Here is a 16,067-nt window from a genome sequence, read left to right as displayed (position 1 = left end):
AGTATTATTTATATTTGTAAGTTAATTATTTGTATTTATTTATATTCATCAAATATTAATTTTTTGTCATTTACAAATGTGTCCTTTTATTTGTTTATTTATTCGTTTATTATAAACAAACTTTTAATAATTTAAGAAGTGTTGTTTTCTATTATTTTAATATTTGCACAGATAGATTTCCACTAAATAAACATTTAATTTATTTATTTTTGATCGCTTTCATTTATTTATTTTTATTTATTTTATTTTATTTATTTTTATTTACTTTTCAGGTGTACGTACACCTGAGGACTACTTGTGCGTCTGCATGCAGCTGTCTGTACACCTGCTCTTTTTTTAATGTAAATTAAAAATGCATCTTGCATCTTTTTGGATATTTCTTGTCCCTTTCATTCCACTTTATTTATTTTATTTCATTTTATTTTATTTTATATTTTTTGATTTTGTTTCATTTTATTTCATTTTATTTTACTTTACTTCATTTTATTTCATATTATCTCACATTATTTCATATTATTTCATTTCATTCTATTTCTTTTATCTCTTTTATTATCTACTGTCTTGATGGAAAATGTATTTAAATGAATAATGTAATAATAGTTAGTGAATAAAATATAGTTAAGTAATTAGTGTAAAAATAATGAATAAAAAATAATAAACTTATTTAGATTTTTCGAAAATAGATCATTAATAACTAGATTATATCCAGATTGAGGTAATGTGTTTGTACAGAAAATGCGTTTATAGTTAACACCTTTAAATATATAATACAAATGTAAAATATATATATAAAATATACATATATATCTATATATATAATATGTATATGTGTAATATATGATTATTATGTATATATGAAATATATATACAAAATATATATATATATATATAATATACATGTGTACTATATATATGTTTATTATATATGTATATATCTTAATATATATATATAAAGCATATATATGTATATATAATATATACATACATATGTATAATTTATGCTTATTATATATATATAAAATATACATACAAAATATATAAATATACATGAATAATATGTTTTTGTTATATATATGTATTATATGTACTGTAAGCATTTATATATTATATTATACATACTATTACATAGAAGACATAAATATATATAAATATATTTTATAAATGATTATTTTCGAATTTAAAAGCTTCCTAAATAATGATAAAATAAAAATTCAATTTTTATTTTTTCTTTTTTTAAAATTCTTATTTTGCTTCGTAAATAGCATTATTGCTTTTTTGCTTTTTCATATTTGCGCCACAAATGCCTTTTCTCTTTTTTAATTTTTGCAAAAAATGAAAATGAAAATTTTAATTGTTTTACACTTTTGCTCCCGTTTCTGCAGCAGCTGCTGCTCGATAAAGCTGCTGCGCTGCTGCTGTGCAAAACTGCAGCAGCAGCAGCAGCAGCGCTTTCGGGCTGCTGCCGCAGCTGCTACAGCTGCTGCTGCTGTTGCAGCTGCAGCAGCAGCTGCTTCAGCTCCAAATAAAACGTGTCTACCGTTCAGGCGGTGGCATTGGTCCACCTGCTGCTGCTGCTGCTGCTGGCATTGTTCAAACTACTGCTGCTGCTGCTGCTCCTGCTGCTGCTGCTACTGCTGGCACTGTTCAAGCTGCAGCAGCAGCGGTAGCTGCAGCGGCTCCAGCTGCAGCAGCACCAAATGCAGCAGCACCGGCTGCAGCATTAGCTGCTGCAGCTTCACCAGCTGCAGCATCAGCTGCTGCGGCAGCACCAGCTGCAGCAGCACCAGCCGCACCAGCATCCGCTGCAGCAGCACCAGCTGCTGCTGCTGCTGCTGCTGCTGCTGCTGCTGCCTTCATATGGCTTTCAGTTGATGGCAAAAAGCCGCGCTGCGAAAATAAAGACGAGAGCCTCGGGCGCTGTCTTGAGCAGCAGCAATCTGCTGCCGCTCCAGCAGCTGCTGCTGCTGCAGTTCCTGCTGCTGCTAACAGCTGTTTTAAAAAAAGTGAAAATTGTTTTCTTTTGAGGCGGCTGTACAGACACTCCAAACAACACTTGCTGCAGGCGACGTCTCAGCTTGCCCACAAACAAGACTCGGTTGCTGCTGCTGTTGCTGTTGCTGCTGCTGCTGCTGCTGCTGCTGATGCTGCTGCTGGAGCCAACAAGAGAAGGGCCACTTAGTAGAGCAGGCAAAAGAGACACTTGCTTCCTCCGCCTGCAAACAAAAGCAAACATGAAGAAGCAGGTACTGCAGCAGCAGCAGCAGCAGCAGCACACGGAGCAGCAACAGCAGCAGCTCAAGGACCAACAGCGGGAGCACAGCAAAAAGCCCAGCAGCAACGGCAGCAGCAGCAGGAGCAGCAGCAAAAACAGCGGCACGACCAGAAGCAGCAGCAGCAGCAGCAGCAGCAGGTACCTGACAGTCTCGAGTGGGTATACGCAAAGCTGCGCTGCTCGCGAGGCGAAGTAGGCGGAAAGCCCAGCAGCAGCAAACGAGCATTTGCTGCTGCTGCTGCTGCTGCTGCTGCTGATTTTGGGGTCTGTTGCTGCTTCTTTGTCGTTTGAAAAAGAGGAAAATGAAGCATCAAGATCTGTAGCAGCAGCAGACTCGCCCTCACAACCAGCAGCAGCAGCAGCAGCAGCAGGCTCTGCAGCAGCAGCAGGCTCTGCAGCAGCGTCAGCCGGATCGCCGCCTTGAGCAGCAGCAGCAGCAGCAGCAGCATCTGTTTCTGCTGCTGCTGACTGCTGCTGTTCTTCTTTTTTGTCATTTATACTTTTAATTATATTTCCAAAAGAAGCAAAAAGGGGAAAAGACACAAAATGAAAAGCAGCAGCAAAAAAGGAAAAAGGAACAGCAGACAGGCAGCTGTAGGCAAAGCCCCGATACAAGCCCAGCAGCCCTGCACACAAACCCTAAACCCTAAACCCTAAACCCTAAACCCTAAACCCTAAACCCTAATGGTGCTACGAGCATGCACCTCGCGCTGCTGCTGCTTCAAAAAATAAAACTAAAACTAAGAATAAAAAAATAAATAGATTAATTATAAACAGATAAATAAATAATAATAAGTAAATAAATAAATAAATAAATAAATCGATTGATAATAAAGGCGCTGCACACCTGAGTGTCGATACACCGCAGCAACACAAACCTTCGCGCTTTTTAGGCCGCTGTGTTCTTCTGCTGCAGCAAAAAGAAAACAAACATTTATTTATTTATTTATTTATTTATTATTTCTTTTATTTATTTGTTTATTTATTTTTTTTACGTATTTATTTATATATTATATTATTTAAATGTTTAATTGTTTGTCTTTTGTTTGTTTATTTATTTGTGTATTTATTTGTTTATTAGTTCATACGTCCACAATTAAAATCGAGCAATAATTAGGTAAATTAATAAATAAATAAATAAATAAATAAATAAATAAATTAATAATAATTAGTAATCAAGTAAAGATTGAATAAAGAATGATTAATAAATGAATAGAAATAAATAAATAAATAAACAAATTAAATAAATAAAAGATGTAAACAAACAAAAAACAAAAAGCTTGTTAAATGTTTCATGAAATATTAATCTACAAAATTTACAAAAATGAAAAAAAACGAAAAAAGGAAAAGGAAAGAAAGAGAATAAAATAAAAAGCAAAAGTAAATTAAAAGAATTAAAAAAGAAATAAAAGAAATTAAAAGAAATTAAAAAAGAAATAAAAGAATTTAGGAGAGAAATTAAAAGAATTTGAAAAAGAAATTAAAAGAAATGAAAAGCAAAAAAGAGGAAAAGAAGGAAAAGACCAAAATGAAGAACGAAAAGAAAAAGGACTAAAAAACAAATAAAGAGGAAATAAAAATAAAACAAAAATAAATAAATAAATAAATTAATTACTTAATTTATTAACTAAAACAAAATAAAACAAATAAAATTGAAAAAAAATAAAATAATAAAACAGAGAAAATAAAATAGAATAAATAAATAAAATTACCTGCTGTCAAAAGAGTTCTGGAGACCTCCAGAGGGTAACAGAGAAAAGAGGCGAAGAGGCAATTGAGGGATAAGTAAAGGCCCTGACAAAATAAACAAATAAATAAATAAATAAATAAATGAATAAATAAATGAATAAATAAATAAACTATTTATTATTTATTTATTTATTTATTTATTTAAAATGATAGGGAAGGAGAGCTATTTAATGAGCTGCGCAGACTGCGCGCGGAACAGGGATGCCCCAAACCCTAGACCCCAAACCCTAAACCCTAAACTCTAAACCCTAAACCCTAAACCCTAAACCCTAAACCCTAAACCCTTTGTTCTGGACCTTTGAGCCTCACCTCCTGAAATATGCGGCGGCCGCCATCTCCCGCGTCAGGTCCCCTGAGACACCCACACATAAAACCCAAACCCTAAACCCTAAACCCTAAACCCTAAACCCTGGACTTTGTGTGGGCAGTCCCGGCTGCTGCATTCAAAAAGCTCCAGCTCAAAAGAATTTAAAAGATTTAAAAGGAGAGGTCGGCCTGAAGACCACTGGTCACAAGCGACTCCCAGCAGCAGCAGCAGCAGCAGCAGCAGCAGCAGCAGCAGGCGCACTGGAACCAGCAGCACCAGCAACAGCAGCAGAAATAGGAGAAGAAGCAGAAGGGCCTCAGGCATATATGACCCAGCAGCACCACCAGCAACAACAGTGCAAGCAGCAAAAACCGCAGCAGCAACAACCGCAGCAGCAACAGCAGCAGCAACAGCAGAAGCAGCAGCAGGAGCAACAGCAGCAGCAGCAGCAAACCTGACGGCGAGGTTGATGGCAAGGCTGATGGCGCATGCAGAAAGAGAACTGAAAGCCCCAATGCCAGCGCCCACCCAGGAACACCTTAGACCCCTTGCTGCTCTTTGCTGCTGCTGCTGCTGCTGCTGCTGTTGCTGCTGCTGCTGTTGCTGCTGCTGCTGCTGCTCGATTGCGCAGCTGGTTTGCTGCAGTATGCGCAGCCGATCGAGGGGCCCCACAGCAGCAACAGATATGGCCAGGGGGCCCCCGAGAGACCAGAGGGAGGCGAGCAGCAGACGCGCTGCAGCACAAACCCCCCAAGCCCTAAACCCTAAACCCTAAACCCTAAACCCTAAACCCTAAACCCTAAACCCTAGCTCACCCGCTCCAGTCCTCTTCTTTCTCTCTTTCTGCTGCTTCCACGTCCGCAGCAAATGCGGCAGCGGCTGCTGCTCCATCAGAAGCTCTAACTGCTGCTGCTGCTGCTGCTGCTGCCGCTGCTGCTGCACCTGCTGCTGCTGCTAGCTGCAGCAAATGCGTCATTTCGAGCAGCAAAATAAAGAGCTAGAATTTGAATTAAATTAAAGACACAAAGGAGAAGTCCATTATAGGAAGAAAAGGGAAAAAAAGAAAGACAGAAGAAGGACAAAAAGGATAAGATAAAGAATAAAAAAAGAAATTAAAAGAATTGAAAAAAGATTAAAAAGAATTAAAAAGGAAAAAGAAACATTTTCAAGTCAAGACACTGGATAGACAAAGAAGAAAACAAAAAAAGGAATACAAGTGAGAGAGGAAAAAGGAGAAAAAAGAAAATTAAAAAAAATTAAAGAGGGAAACAAAAAGAAGAGTAAAAAGAAGCAAAAAGGAGATCGAAAGCAAATAAGAAAGGAAATAAAAAGGACAGTAAAAGGAGACTAAAAAGAAGACAAAAGGAGATAAAAAAGGAGACTAAAAGGAGATTAAGAAGAAGTTTAAAAGAAGATTAAAAGAAGATTAAAAGAAGGTTAAAAAAAGAAAAAAGAAAGAGACTTTATTTGCTTCCAGAAGCAACAAGGGAAATAAAAGGAGAAAAAGAAGAAAAGAATTGAAGTGAGAAAAAGAATATGAAATTAAATAAGAAAAGAAAAAAGAAAAAAATTAATAAGTTAGGAAGTAAATAAATTAGAAACAAATAAATAAATAAATATACTTCGTTAGCAAAAGTAGAAAAGGTAAGAAGTAATAAAAGAGAATTTGGAAAGTAAATAGATAAAAAGTAAAAGGGAAAAGAAAATAATAAATTTAAAAAATAAATAAACAGACGAAAGACACAAATGAAGAATGAAAAAAAAATAAAAGGAAATAAAATGAAATTAAAAAAAAGAAAATGAAATTAAATCAAAAAAAAGTGAAATGGAAATTAAAGGAGATTAGGAGAATTAATAGTACCTGAAAAGACAAATAAAATAATAACCTTAAAAGAAAGACAAAATCATAAAAATTAAAATAGGAAAATAAGAAAATGGAAAAATAGGAAAAGAAAGAATAAAATATTATAATTAAACAAGAAATAAAAAGAGAAAAAAAGAAAAAAGAGAAAACAAAAGGAGGCGCTGAAGAGTTGCTACCAGCCCTTCGACTAAAAAAGAATTTAAAAGAATTAAAAGAATTAAAAGAATTAAAAACATTAAAAAGAATTAAAAGAAATTAAAAAAGAATTGAAAAATAATTTAAAAGGAATTAAAAAATAATTAGAAAAGAATTAATAAAGATAGAAGCGGTGGAAAGGCCCCAGGTGTACGTACACCCAAGGCATTTCTTTAAAGGCCTTTAAAAAAACTTTCCGTTTTATGGTTTTTTCTTTTCGTATTTTTTCGGTTTTTTAATTTTTTAAATTTCTTTCTGGTTCCTATTTTGTTGTTTGTCCCTTTTATTGTCTTTCTTTTGTTTCATTTTTGTTTATCTTTTGTTTCTTTTTTGTTTCTTTTTTGTTTCCTCTTTGTTGCTTTTTTGTTGCAGCTTTGTATCTGTTTAGTTCCCTTTTTTCTTCTTTTTGTTTTTTTCTTATTTCCTTTTTATTTCCTTTTTATTTCCTTTTTATTTCCTTTTTATTTCCTTTTTATTTCCTTTTTATTTCCTTTTTATTTCCTTTTTATTTCCTTTTTATTTCCTTTTTATTTCCTTTTTATTTCCTTTTTATTTCCTTTTTATTTCCTTTTTATTTCCTTTTTACTTCCTTTTTACTTCCTTTTTATTTCCTTTAATATCATATTTACATAATAAATATGATTTATATAATTTATATTGGTTATTTAATTAATGTTAGTTATTTAATGAATATTGGTTATTTAATTAATGTTAGTTATTTAATGAATCTTAGTCATTTAATTAATCTTAGTTGTTCATCCATTACTATTTGTTGAACTAGCCATATCCATTTAATTGATCTTATTCTATTTACCTATTCTTTTGTTTAATTAGTTTGATTTAATTAGCTTTATTGAATTAATTATTTCATTTTATTGATTCATTTCATTTTATTTATTTATTCTTTTCACTAAATTAGTGTTTATTGATTTAATCTCTTTTAAATTAATTTCTACTTATTTAATATCCTTTATTTCTTCAACTACCTCCGTGCATTTAAACATTCCAACTTATTTGATGAATTAGCTGTAATTAATTATTCAACGTAATGCACTTAATCAACCTATTATAATTAATTACTCGAATTAATTAATTAAATTGAATAAATAATGAAATCACTAAACTAATTAATTAATGAACTAGTTAAATTAAATCAAATTGAATTAATCAAACAAACACATCACTTTATTCTCTGCAATTCTTTTCTCCCGCCCCCACCCACCACCCCGCCCAACGCCCAAATAAAACCAAACAACGAATTACCAAATTTAACTAAGCAAACCATGAATCAACCAACCAATTAGCTAATTAATTGACCAATTAACCAATCAATTAATGAATTAATTAATTATTGTTTTTTATTTTTTATTCATTTTAGAATGAGTCGCGTGAAAGTGGCCGTGCGGGTGCGCCCCTTCAACGCGCGCGAAGAGGCGATGGGCAGCATCTGCTGCATCTCGATGAGCGGCAGCAGCACGACGCTGCTGGACCTCGACAGCAGCAGCAGCAGCAGCAGCAGCAGCAGCAGCAGCAGCAGCAGCAGCAGCAGCAGCAGCAGCGGGAGCGGGAGAGAGCCACGGACCTTCACCTTTGACTACTCCTTCTGGTCCCACGACGGCTTCGAGGTGGGCCCCTCGGGGGCCCGCAGGGCCCTCAGGGGGGCCCCCTATGCTGACCAAAAAAGGGTCTTCGAGGCCCTCGGGCAGCAGCTGCTGGCAGCAGCTTGGGAGGGTTTCCACACTTGTTTGTTTGCCTACGGCCAGACGGGCGCGGGCAAGAGCTACTCCATTGTGGGGTACGGAGACGATCCCGGGATCGTCCCCACGGCCTGCCGCGAGATCTTCGCCCGCATCAGCAGCAGCAGCAGCAGCAGCAGCAGCAGCAGCAGCAGCAGCGGCGGGGAGGAGCAGCAGAGTACGAGTTTTGAGGTTACTGTTAGTCTGCTGGAGATTTATAATGAAACTGTTCAGGACCTGCTCATCAGCCCCAGCCAGAGGCCCAAGGCCGGGCTCAACATCCGGTACTCTCAATTAGGGTTTTGCGCGGGTTTCCGTTTCGAGGGTTTGCGCGCCTTTCGCTCTTCTAGGGTTTTGCGGGGAGCGGTTTGAGAGGGCTTGAGGAGGTTTAGGGTTTGGGGGGCTTCGGAGGCGCTTTAGGGGGGTTAGGGCTTTTTAGGGGTTTTGGGGTTTTGTTTAGGGGGTTTTGGGGCTTAAGGGTTTAGGGTTTAAGGTTTAGGGTTCAGCGTTCAGGGTCTAGGGTTTAGGGTTTAGCTCCCTCTCTCATCGGCTCCCTTTTTGGAGCCGCCAGGCCGGCTTCATTAGCTGCTGCTCAAGCCTAAACTTAAACCCTAAACCCTAATTTGTGGTTTGTGTTTTAGAGAGTCGAAGCAGCTCGGAGTTTATGTTGAGGGCTTGACAAAGATTGCAGTCTCTTCTTACGAAGAAATCCAAGCAGTCACTGACAAAGGAACTGCAAACAGAACAAGTTCGTTTTTAGGGTTTGAGGTTTAGGGTTTAGGGTTTAGGTTTTAGGGTTTACGGTTTAGGGTTTAGGGTTTAGGGTTTAGGGTATAGGGTTTAGGGTTTGTTTTAGCAGAAGTGAGCATGGCGGCGGTTTTCCTCGTTTTTTCATCCATCGGCAAAAGCGCCTTTTGTGATTCTTAGCTCCAAACCCTAAACCATAAACCCTAAACCCTAATTTGTGGTTTGTTTGCGTCTCAGTCGGCGCGACGCTGATGAATGCGACGAGCAGCCGCGTGGGTTTCTTTAGAAGAACAGAATTATTTTTAATTTGATTAAAAATAAAAAAGAATTATTTTAAATTTATAACTTTAAAAAATGAATTGTTTCTAATTTGCAATTTCAATTTCCACAAATCCACTTAAACCCTCAAAAACCCCAGAAGGGACTTTTACCCTCTTGCATGCAGTTCGCAACTAAAAGCAATTAAACAATTAATCAGACTAAACCCAAATAACATAAAAACCCTAAACCCTAAACCCTAAACCCTAAACCCTAAACCCTAAACCCTAAACCCTAAACCCTAAACCCTAAACCCCAAACCCCAAACCCTAAAAACCTCCAGAAGCCACGAAAGCACGCAAAACAAACTCGCCGACACCAAACCAACCCAAAGAACAAAAGCAAAACCAAAGCAAAAAAAACCAAAAACAAAAAGAAATAACAAAGAAGTGGAAAGCAAAAAGCAAAATCCCGAAACAAACCAGCAGCAAACTGTTTGCTGCTGCAGGCCCACACAGTGACCTGCATCGAGCTGCTGCAGCTCACTTCCTTCAAAGGCCACCAAGGCCGCCAACTTAGTGTTATCAACTTAGTCGATTTGGCAGGATCTGAAAAAGCAAACAAGACAGGAGCTGAGGGCACAAGACTCAAGGAAGGTTGCGCAATTAACAAGTCCCTTTCGGCCCTCGGGAACGTAATTAGTGCCCTCGCGGAGGCCCAGGGGGGCCCCCCGGGGGGCCCCCCGGGGGGCCCCCGGGGGGCCCCCAGGGGGGCCCCCCTCGTTGTGCCCTATAGAGACAGCAAACTGACGCGGCTGCTGCAGAACGCTCTCGGGGGCAGCAGCAAAACTATTATGCTTTGTGCTTTGTCTCCGGCGAGCAGCAATTATGAAGAAAGTTTAAGTACTTTGAGATATGCAGATAGAGCAAAAAGCATCAAAAATAAAGCTGTTGTTAATGAAGATCCTGTTCAGAAACTCATCCGTGAACTCCAGGAAGAAAACGCCAAACTCAAGAAACTCCTCGATGGTCCAGCCAACGGGTTTAGGGTTTAGGGTTTGGGGTTTAGGGTTTGGGGTTTGGGGTTTGGGGTTCAGGGTTTGGGGTTTGGGGTTTAGAGTTTAGGGTGCAGGGTTTGAGGTTTAGGGTTTGGGGTTTGCGGTTTGGGGTTTGGGCCTTGAGGTTTAGGGTTTAGGGTTTAAGGTTTAGGGTTTAGGGTTTAGGGTTTAGGGTTTGCGTGGGTTCAGGCCAGGGCCCTCTGGAGGGGCCCCCGCCTTCAGCTGAAGAAACCCTCGCGCTGCAGAGGGCCCACGAAGAAGAAATAAAAGCCATGGAAAATGCAATTGCAGAAATGCAAAAGTCTTGGGAAGACAAGTTGAAGGAGGCCCACGCCAAGCTGCAGCAGCAGCAAGCAGGTCAGCAGCAGCAGCAGCAGCAGCAGCCGCAGCAGCACTGCAGCAGCGGCGGCGGTAGCAGCACTGCAGCAGCAGCAGCAGCAGCGGCGTCGGCAGAACTGCTGCAGCAGCGAAACTGCTGCGGCTTGCAGCCGTGCCAAAGAGCGAGAGGGAGGGTTTGTAGGGTTTAGGGTTTAGAGTTTAGGGTTTAGGGTTTAGGGTTTAGGGTTTGTGTGTGAGATCAGGGCCTGACTGGGAGAAGGTGTGTCACATAACTTTGTTGAATGAAGACCCTCTTCTTTCGGGGTCCTTTTCGATGGCCATTCCTGCTGCTCCTGGGAAGTTGTTGATAAAAAGAAAGACAAAAGAAGCAGCAGAGCAGCAGCAGGAAGCAGCAGCGCAGCAGGAAGCAGCAGCAGCGCAGCAGGCAGCAGCACAGGAGGCGCAGCAGCAGCAGCAGCAGCAGCAGGCGGACGCGGTGCTGCTGCTGTCGGGCCCCACAGTCAGCAGCAGGCACTGCAGCATCTATTTCGAGGCTTCCGGAGCTGCTGGGAGTCCCAGAAAAGCAGCAGCCACAGCAGCAGCAGCAGCAGCAAACGAAGCGGAAGCAGCAGCAAATGGAAATGAGGACTCAAATGGACTATTTATCGAGGCCTTGGAGGCCGAAAAAGGCACTTTTTTAAACGGAAAAGAACTGCAAAAAGGAGAAAAAGTGCTGCTGCAGTGCGGCGACCGCGTGGTCGTGGGCCACAGCTACGCCTTCCTGGTGTACGTACCCCAGGTGTGGGGCCCCACACGCAGCAAACTTCTTGCTGCTGCTTCTTTTGCTGCAGCAATGGAGGAAGTCAGCAGCAGCAAAGGCGCACTCCTCACTGCAACAAACTCTGGAAAACAAATCGAACTCGAAACCCTCGAAAGGTCCAAGTACAAACAAAAACTCAAGGAGGCCGACGAGGCCCTCCTCAAACAAAAGGAGGTGCTGCTGCTGCTGCTGCTGCTGGTGGTGCTCCTCTTTCTGCTGCTGTCGCTGCTGCTGGTGCATCTGCTGCCGCTGCTTCTGCTGCTTCTTCTCCTCGTTCTGCTGCCGCTGCAGCTGCTGCTGCTCTATCTGTTGCTGTTGCTTCCTTGTCTGCTGCTGCTGCCGTTGCTGCTGCTATCTCTGCTGCCGCTGTTGTGATGGCTTTTCATTCTGCTGCTGCTTCGATCGACTTATCTGCTGCTGGTGCGATTTCCTTATCTGCTGCTGCTGCGATTGCGTTTTCCACTCTTGCTGCTCCTGCTGTTGCCTTATCTGCTGCTTCTGCTGCTGTTTGTTGCTGCTGCCGCTGCTGCTACCGCTGCTGCTGCTTCCGTGTCGGCTGCGGCTGCCACTTGTGTCCTTTCCGCTACTGCTGCTGCTGCTAGTAATCTGCTGCGCTGCTACGGCGACCCCTGCTGCTGCTGCTGCTGCTGCTGCTGCTGCAGGAGTACGAAGCAAAGCTGCAGGCTCTTGAGCAGAAGAACAACGAGGAGCAGCTGCAGAAAGTAAAAGAAGAATTTTTAAATGAACAAAAAAAGTTGGAGACAGAAAAAAGACAACTTGAAATTAAAGAACTCAAAAGGCGACAAGAGGAGGGGGACCTCATGCTGCTCAACGAGCAGCTCGCCAGAGTACCCCAAACCCTAAACCCTAAACCCTAAACCCTAAACCCTAAACCCTAGGCCGCAGCAAATCTTTGAAGGCGGGTTCTCCACTTGGTCCTGGGGCGCTCTGGGAGAGCCGCGTGGCGAAAGAAGCTGAACCGCGTGCGCCTCCGCTGCTGCTGCTGCTGCTGCTGCTGCTGCTGCTGCTGTGCTGCAGCTGCTGCCGCTGCTGCGGGAGGCGAACGTGATAGCTGCGGAGCTGGGGCTGGGCTACGAGTGCTGCCCGCTGCTGCAGACTCGCGTGTCAGTGAAGAAAAAGGAGACAGTCGTGAGTGTCTCTTTGCTGCTGAAGGGTTTTCGAATTTGCTGCTGGTCTGCTGCTGCTTTCGAAGACCGCCTCATCCTCATGAGGGAACTCTTCGACAAGTGGCTCGAAGCCCCAGACCCCAACGCCTTCCTCGCAGGTAATGCTGCTGCTGCTGCTGCTGCTGCTGCTGTTGCTGCTGCTGCTGTTGCGGGTGCGGATGTTCCTGCTGCTGCGGATGCTGCTGCTGCTGCGGATGCTAGTGGTGTTGATGCTTTGTTTTCGCTATTGCGTCTGCTGCTGCTGCTAGTTTTGATGTGGTTTCTGCTGCAGCTGCTGCTTTTGCTGCTGCTCCTGCTGCTTCTGCATTATTTGCAGTTCTTCTTGCTGTTGCTGTTGTTGCGTAGTTTGTTGCTACTGCCCCTTAGTTATTTGCTGCTGTAGTTGCTGTTGCTGCTGCAGCTGTAACGCGCCTTGTCGTTGCTGCTGCTGCTACGTGGTTCGTTGCTGCTGCAGCTGATGCTGTGTTGCTTCTTGCTGCTGTAGTTGTCTCGGCTTCTGCTGCTGCTGCTGTTGCTGCTGTTGTTGCTGCTGCTGTTGCAGCTGTCGCTGCCATATGGTTCTTTGCTGCTGCAGTGCGGCTGCTGCTGCTGTTGCTGCCTATGTTGCCTTTGCTGCTGCTGGCAGCGCTGCAGCCGCTGCAGCTGCTGCTGCAGCTGCTGCAGCTGCTGCTGCAGCGCTAGCAAAGATGAAGCACCGAAACAAAACCGACCAAACTACTGAGCAGCAGCAGCTGGAGCTGCCAGCGCAGCAGCAGCAGCAGCTGCTGCTGGTGCTGGTGCAGCGAAGCAAAGTGAGCTAAAATGTATTTGTTTTCAGGACTAACTGACGAAGAAAACCCTTTTTTTGAACCTTTTCCAGAAACAACCCTCGTGGGGGCTGGGGACTTGTATTTAAAACCCTTGGCGCTGCAGCTGCAAAACGAGGCCACTGTCAAGCTCTTCGACACAGAGGCCAGGCCAACTGGACAGGCAAGGGTTTAGGGTTTAGGGTTTAGGGTTTAGAGGGTGGGGCTTGGGAGCTGGGGTTTGCGGACTAAGGGCTGGAGCTTAGGTTTTACGGGCAGAGCGCTGAAATTTAGGGTTTAGGGGGTAGGTTTTTGGGGTTAGGGTTTAGGGTTTAGGGTTTAGGGTTTAGGGTTTAGGGTTTAGGGAGATCGCTGGAAAGCCGTTTCTGGTAGATACCTCGCAGGGACCCAATTCAAAGCAAATTAAACAAAAAACAAACAAATTAAATAAATAAACAAATAGATAAACAAATGAATAAATAAATAAATAAATAAATTTTGATTTTAATTTTCAGATTGAAGTTGGGGTTTTTCCAGTGACTCGCGAAGGCCAGGAAATTCCAGATGAAGAAATTAAAGAAAATCCCCAAGACCTAATTGGCAGCAATTTATGCAAGTCCAAATTTATTATCTATTTATTTATTTATTATTTATTATTTATTATTTATTATTTATTTATTTATTTATTATCTATTTGCTTATTTATTTGCGTAGTTTAGTGTATATCGGCAGCAATTTATGCAAGTCCAGATTTATTAATTATTTATTGTTTATTTATTATTTATTTATTATTTGTATATTATTTATTTGTTATTTATTTATTTGTTTGTTTGTTCATATATTTACTTATTTGTTTGCTTATTTATTCGTTTGTTTATTCGCTACTATTTATTTATTTATTTATTTATTTATTATTCATCTATGTATTCATTTATGTATTTATTTATTCATGTATTTATTTATTTATTTATTATTTATGTATTTATTTATATATTTATTTATTTATTTATTATTTATTTATTTGTTTTCAGATTATCAAGTCAAAATAGGCAAAGCCACTGGTCTCCCCGTAGAAAATGCGCAGCAGCTTTTTGTGCGCTTTTATCCATACCTTGCCGAAGAGCCTTACGAGACTCCAGCAGCAGCAGGAGCAGCAGCAGCAGCAGGAGCAGCAGCAGCAGCAGGAGCAGCAGCAGGGGCAGGCTCGTCAGCAGCGACGACCCCGAGGGCCGCAGCGACGGCAACGCTGCGGCCCGCAGTAGCAGCAGCAGCAGCAACAGCAGAAGTCGACTTCAAATACTGCACTTTGCTGCAGCAGCAACCTGTAACAGCAGATTTCTTGGACTACCTCAACACAGAGACACTCCGATTCGAAGTTTGGGTAAAAGACGAAAAGGCAGCACAAGCATTCAAGGAGCAGCAAAACAGCAGCAGCAGCAGCAGCAGTGGCAGCAGCAGCACCAGCAGCAGCAGTGGCAGCAGCAGCAGCAGTGGCAGCAGCAGCTGTGGCAACGGCAACGGCAGCAGCAGCAGCAGCGGAGGCGGCTGCAGATATACGTACAACGGATACGATAAAACAGCAGCAGCAGATGCTGCATACAACGTGCTCGATTTGCTGCCGGGCATGCAGAGACAACCAGCAGCAGCAGCAGCAGCAGCAGCAGCAAACAAGGGGAAGAAGGAGACACTCGAGAACGCCGTGGGCAGAGACCCCAAGACAGGCAAATATGTCTACAATGGATACGAAACACTCAGCCAGCAGCAGCAGCAGCAGCCACAGCAGCAGCAGCAGCAGCAGCAGCAGCAGCAGCAAGAAAAAGAGAGCCACAAAAACCCTAGCCTCAGCATCCGGCGCTGGTCAAGGGGAAAGACAGTTGCGCATGCAGGCAGAAAGCAGAGCAGCAAAAGCAATCAAGAGATCCACAGGACCTCAACAGAAAATGCTGCTGCTGCTGCTGCAGCAGCAGCTGCTGCTGCTGCTGAGGGGGAGCAGCAGAAGCAGAATGAAACAAAGCAGCAGGGCGCCGGCGCCAGCGGGGGAGCTAAGGAAAAGCAAAAGGCAGAAGCAACACCCAATGCTGCTGCTGCTGCTGCTGCTGCACCTGCTGCTGCGCCTGGTACTGCTGCTGCTACTGCGCAGCCAGCAGCAGCAGCGGCCAAAGGCCCTAGTCCTGCAGCAGAGCAGAAACCCAAGGACAACAAGCAGCAGCAGCAGCAGCAGCAGCAGCAGCCAAAGGAAGAAAAGGCGAAGGAGCAGCGCCAGGCAGGCCCGCAGGATCAGCAGCAGAAAAAACCTCAGCAGCAGCAGCAGCAGCAGCAAGAGCGAGGGAACGAGCAGCAGACGCCGCAGCAGCAGCTGCCGCATGACGACGAAGAACAGCAGCAGCAGCAGCAGCAGCGAAAGATCCACCTCTTCAAACACCCCCAGAATGCCTGCTGCACAATTCAATAAAGAAAATAAATGAAATAAATAAAATAAACAAAATAAACAAAATAAACAAAATAAATAAAATAAATAAAATAAATAAAGTAAATAACCTAAATAAAAATAAATAACTTGAGTGCATTCAGCAGCAAAAAAAGACAATGAAGAACTTGCTGCTGTAAAGACACCCGAAAAGACCCGCAGGGCTATTTGTTGCATCTTTAAAATACAAATAAATAAATAAATAAATAAATAAATAGTAAAGCAATTTATTTATTTATTCATTTATTCGCTTATTTGTTTATTTACATACTTTCAACTTGATTAAGGAAACTGAATTTGGCCTG

The 16,067-nt window shown here is 42.1% G+C and overlaps 2 protein-coding genes across 2 annotated transcripts; one reads left to right on the top strand and one right to left on the bottom strand.

The window, feature by feature from the left end:
* Positions 1 to 1,628: 1,628 nt before the first annotated feature.
* Positions 1,629 to 5,304, bottom strand: ETH_00017350 (uncharacterized protein; the record flags this gene model as incomplete). Its single annotated transcript, XM_013378182.1, has 7 exons — positions 1,629 to 1,851; positions 2,049 to 2,213; positions 2,415 to 2,898; positions 3,985 to 4,066; positions 4,331 to 4,373; positions 4,783 to 5,085; positions 5,144 to 5,304. 7 exons carry the CDS (start codon positions 5,302 to 5,304, stop codon positions 1,629 to 1,631), a joined length of 1,461 nt encoding a protein of 486 aa, XP_013233636.1.
* Positions 5,305 to 7,766: 2,462 nt separating this feature from the next.
* On the top strand, positions 7,767 to 15,747 carry ETH_00017345 (kinesin motor domain cointaining protein, putative; the record flags this gene model as incomplete). Its single annotated transcript, XM_013378181.1, has 8 exons — positions 7,767 to 8,407; positions 8,765 to 8,871; positions 9,647 to 10,156; positions 10,375 to 10,542; positions 10,767 to 11,497; positions 11,986 to 12,171; positions 12,362 to 12,608; positions 14,327 to 15,747. The coding sequence occupies 8 exons, from the start codon at positions 7,767 to 7,769 to the stop codon at positions 15,745 to 15,747; spliced, it is 4,011 nt and encodes a 1,336-aa protein (XP_013233635.1).
* Positions 15,748 to 16,067: the final 320 nt, after the last annotated feature.

Source organism: Eimeria tenella, genomic scaffold, assembly GCF_000499545.2.
Source record: "Eimeria tenella Houghton genomic scaffold, Eth_scaff77, whole genome shotgun sequence".
Taxonomy (NCBI): domain Eukaryota; phylum Apicomplexa; class Conoidasida; order Eucoccidiorida; family Eimeriidae; genus Eimeria; species Eimeria tenella.
This window is presented reverse-complemented; position numbering and strand designations above follow the sequence as displayed.